We start from the raw sequence: 1719 nt of genomic DNA, 5'->3' as shown, positions 1-1719 counted from the left end.
CTTTATTTCCAGGAGAACCATTGGAACCTGCTTCACCATTATCGTTACCAGGTTCAGCAATACGGTGAGAGGGATTAGCAACTGCATCACCACGGCCTTGTTTACCAGTTTCACCTACACGACCATCAACAGGTATTTGCGTTTCAGCTGTAGCTGGTCCCTTTGCTGTAGATTCAGTACATTGAGGTAGAGCACCCGCAGAAGCAGAAGAATTAGGAGAACAAGACTCATTAGGACTCTCAGGAGGACAACCAGCATTACTACCACCATCAGCATCACTAGGACAAGTAGCAGGAGAACCAGAAGGAAGATCACCCGAAGATGGGAGTGGATTAGGATGAGCAGCAAGACCAGGTGCCTCTTCTTTAGTCTCCTCGTTCGCTACACACACACAGGTAATGCTAAGAAGCAAAACCAGAAAACAAAACACGCGTCGCAGCATCATGGCAAGACTTACCTTTTCTTTTTAGGCAGCTGAACTGGTTAAGGAAATACATAACAAGGGAGAAAAAAGTCATCGTAGACAAATAGTTAAACAATGAAATACAGCGTAAAAAAACAAAATATGAGTTACCACGCCCACATACACAAAACAAAATAACGATCATTACGAAGAATAAAGATTCCATTAAATCGACACCACTCAAAGAACCACAAGCAAACTGGAAAAAAAAGAAATTAAATGGAAAAACATCGGCCCACACAAAACAACAAAATCAAAAGAGAAATTCGGTTATGTTTGAATTCTTATGCAATAATGAGTACAAGTGTATCTGTTATTCTTTTTTGTTTCTGCAGAAAGCATATCACCATAAAAGTACAGAGCAAAAAACACATACAACAATAAACAACACAAAAGCAAAAAAAAAAAAACAGATATTAACCATTAGCCCAATTTACCCAGTAAACACAGAAATATACACCAACTATGGGTGTAAGTCTATATGTGTGTATATACGCAATTATAAATATAAATATTCATCTGTTATTATTATTTCTTTTCTTTTCACTGCAAAAAGCAGTTCATCATCATTATCATTACAGTGCAAGCCCAGAGGCACACACAGAGAGAGAGTCTCCAAGAAAACACACATACACACAATGGAGTAGCAATAATAATTATTATAGGATAAAAGCACAGAGAGAGCAAAAACAACAAACAAAACACAATAACATTAAGAAACAAAAAAAAGAAAAGAAATCCCAACAGGTGGAAGATTAGTTAGACTGTAGGGATGCATGCAAGAAAAGAAAAAGAAAACAAAGGATGACCTGAGTCACACCACACCACCACCGTTACAATCAGCACACAAGAATACAGGCCAGTGTAACCACAATCAGTAGTGGTACACGCACCCACACAGAACTGCTGATACTGCTGCTGCTGCTGTCTGCATCACCCTTCTTGTTGTTTATGGGTTCAGGAGGAAGTGTTGTGGTTGTGGTGGTGGTGGTGGTGGTGGTTGATTCCTCATTAGTATTGGGTGTAGTATCATTCTCAGGTTTAGATTCTGTGTCTGTACTTCCTTGAGACTGTACAGCACTACTGTTGCCTGCATCGTTAGTACCTTGCGTATCATTCTCGTTGGGGGAACTTGGAGTATTTTCAGACTTCTGTTCTTCACTATTAGCATTGGGTTCTTCTGCAGTGAGAGAGCCAACAGTATTCTGTTCACTGCCAGAATTGGATCCACCATTATTTCCTGATTCCGTTCTCGC

At 39.8% G+C, this 1719-nt stretch overlaps 2 protein-coding genes across 2 annotated transcripts; both read right to left on the bottom strand.

Annotated features, from left to right (window-relative positions):
- Position 1: 1 nt before the first annotated feature.
- On the bottom strand, positions 2-445 carry TM35_000531100 (uncharacterized protein; the record flags this gene model as incomplete). Its single annotated transcript, XM_029030695.1, has 1 exon — positions 2-445. A coding segment is annotated over one exon (444 nt), but the record flags the coding sequence as incomplete, so codon positions are not given.
- An 857-nt stretch (positions 446-1302) lies between these two features.
- Positions 1303-1719, bottom strand: TM35_000531090 (uncharacterized protein; the record flags this gene model as incomplete). Its single annotated transcript, XM_029030694.1, has 1 exon — positions 1303-1719. A coding segment is annotated over one exon (417 nt), but the record flags the coding sequence as incomplete, so codon positions are not given.

This window comes from Trypanosoma theileri (genome assembly GCF_002087225.1).
Source record: "Trypanosoma theileri isolate Edinburgh chromosome Unknown TM35_Tth_53_V1, whole genome shotgun sequence".
NCBI lineage: Eukaryota > Euglenozoa > Kinetoplastea > Trypanosomatida > Trypanosomatidae > Trypanosoma > Trypanosoma theileri.
The sequence above is the reverse complement of the archived record's forward strand: the minus strand, read 5'-3'. Positions and strand labels throughout refer to the sequence as shown.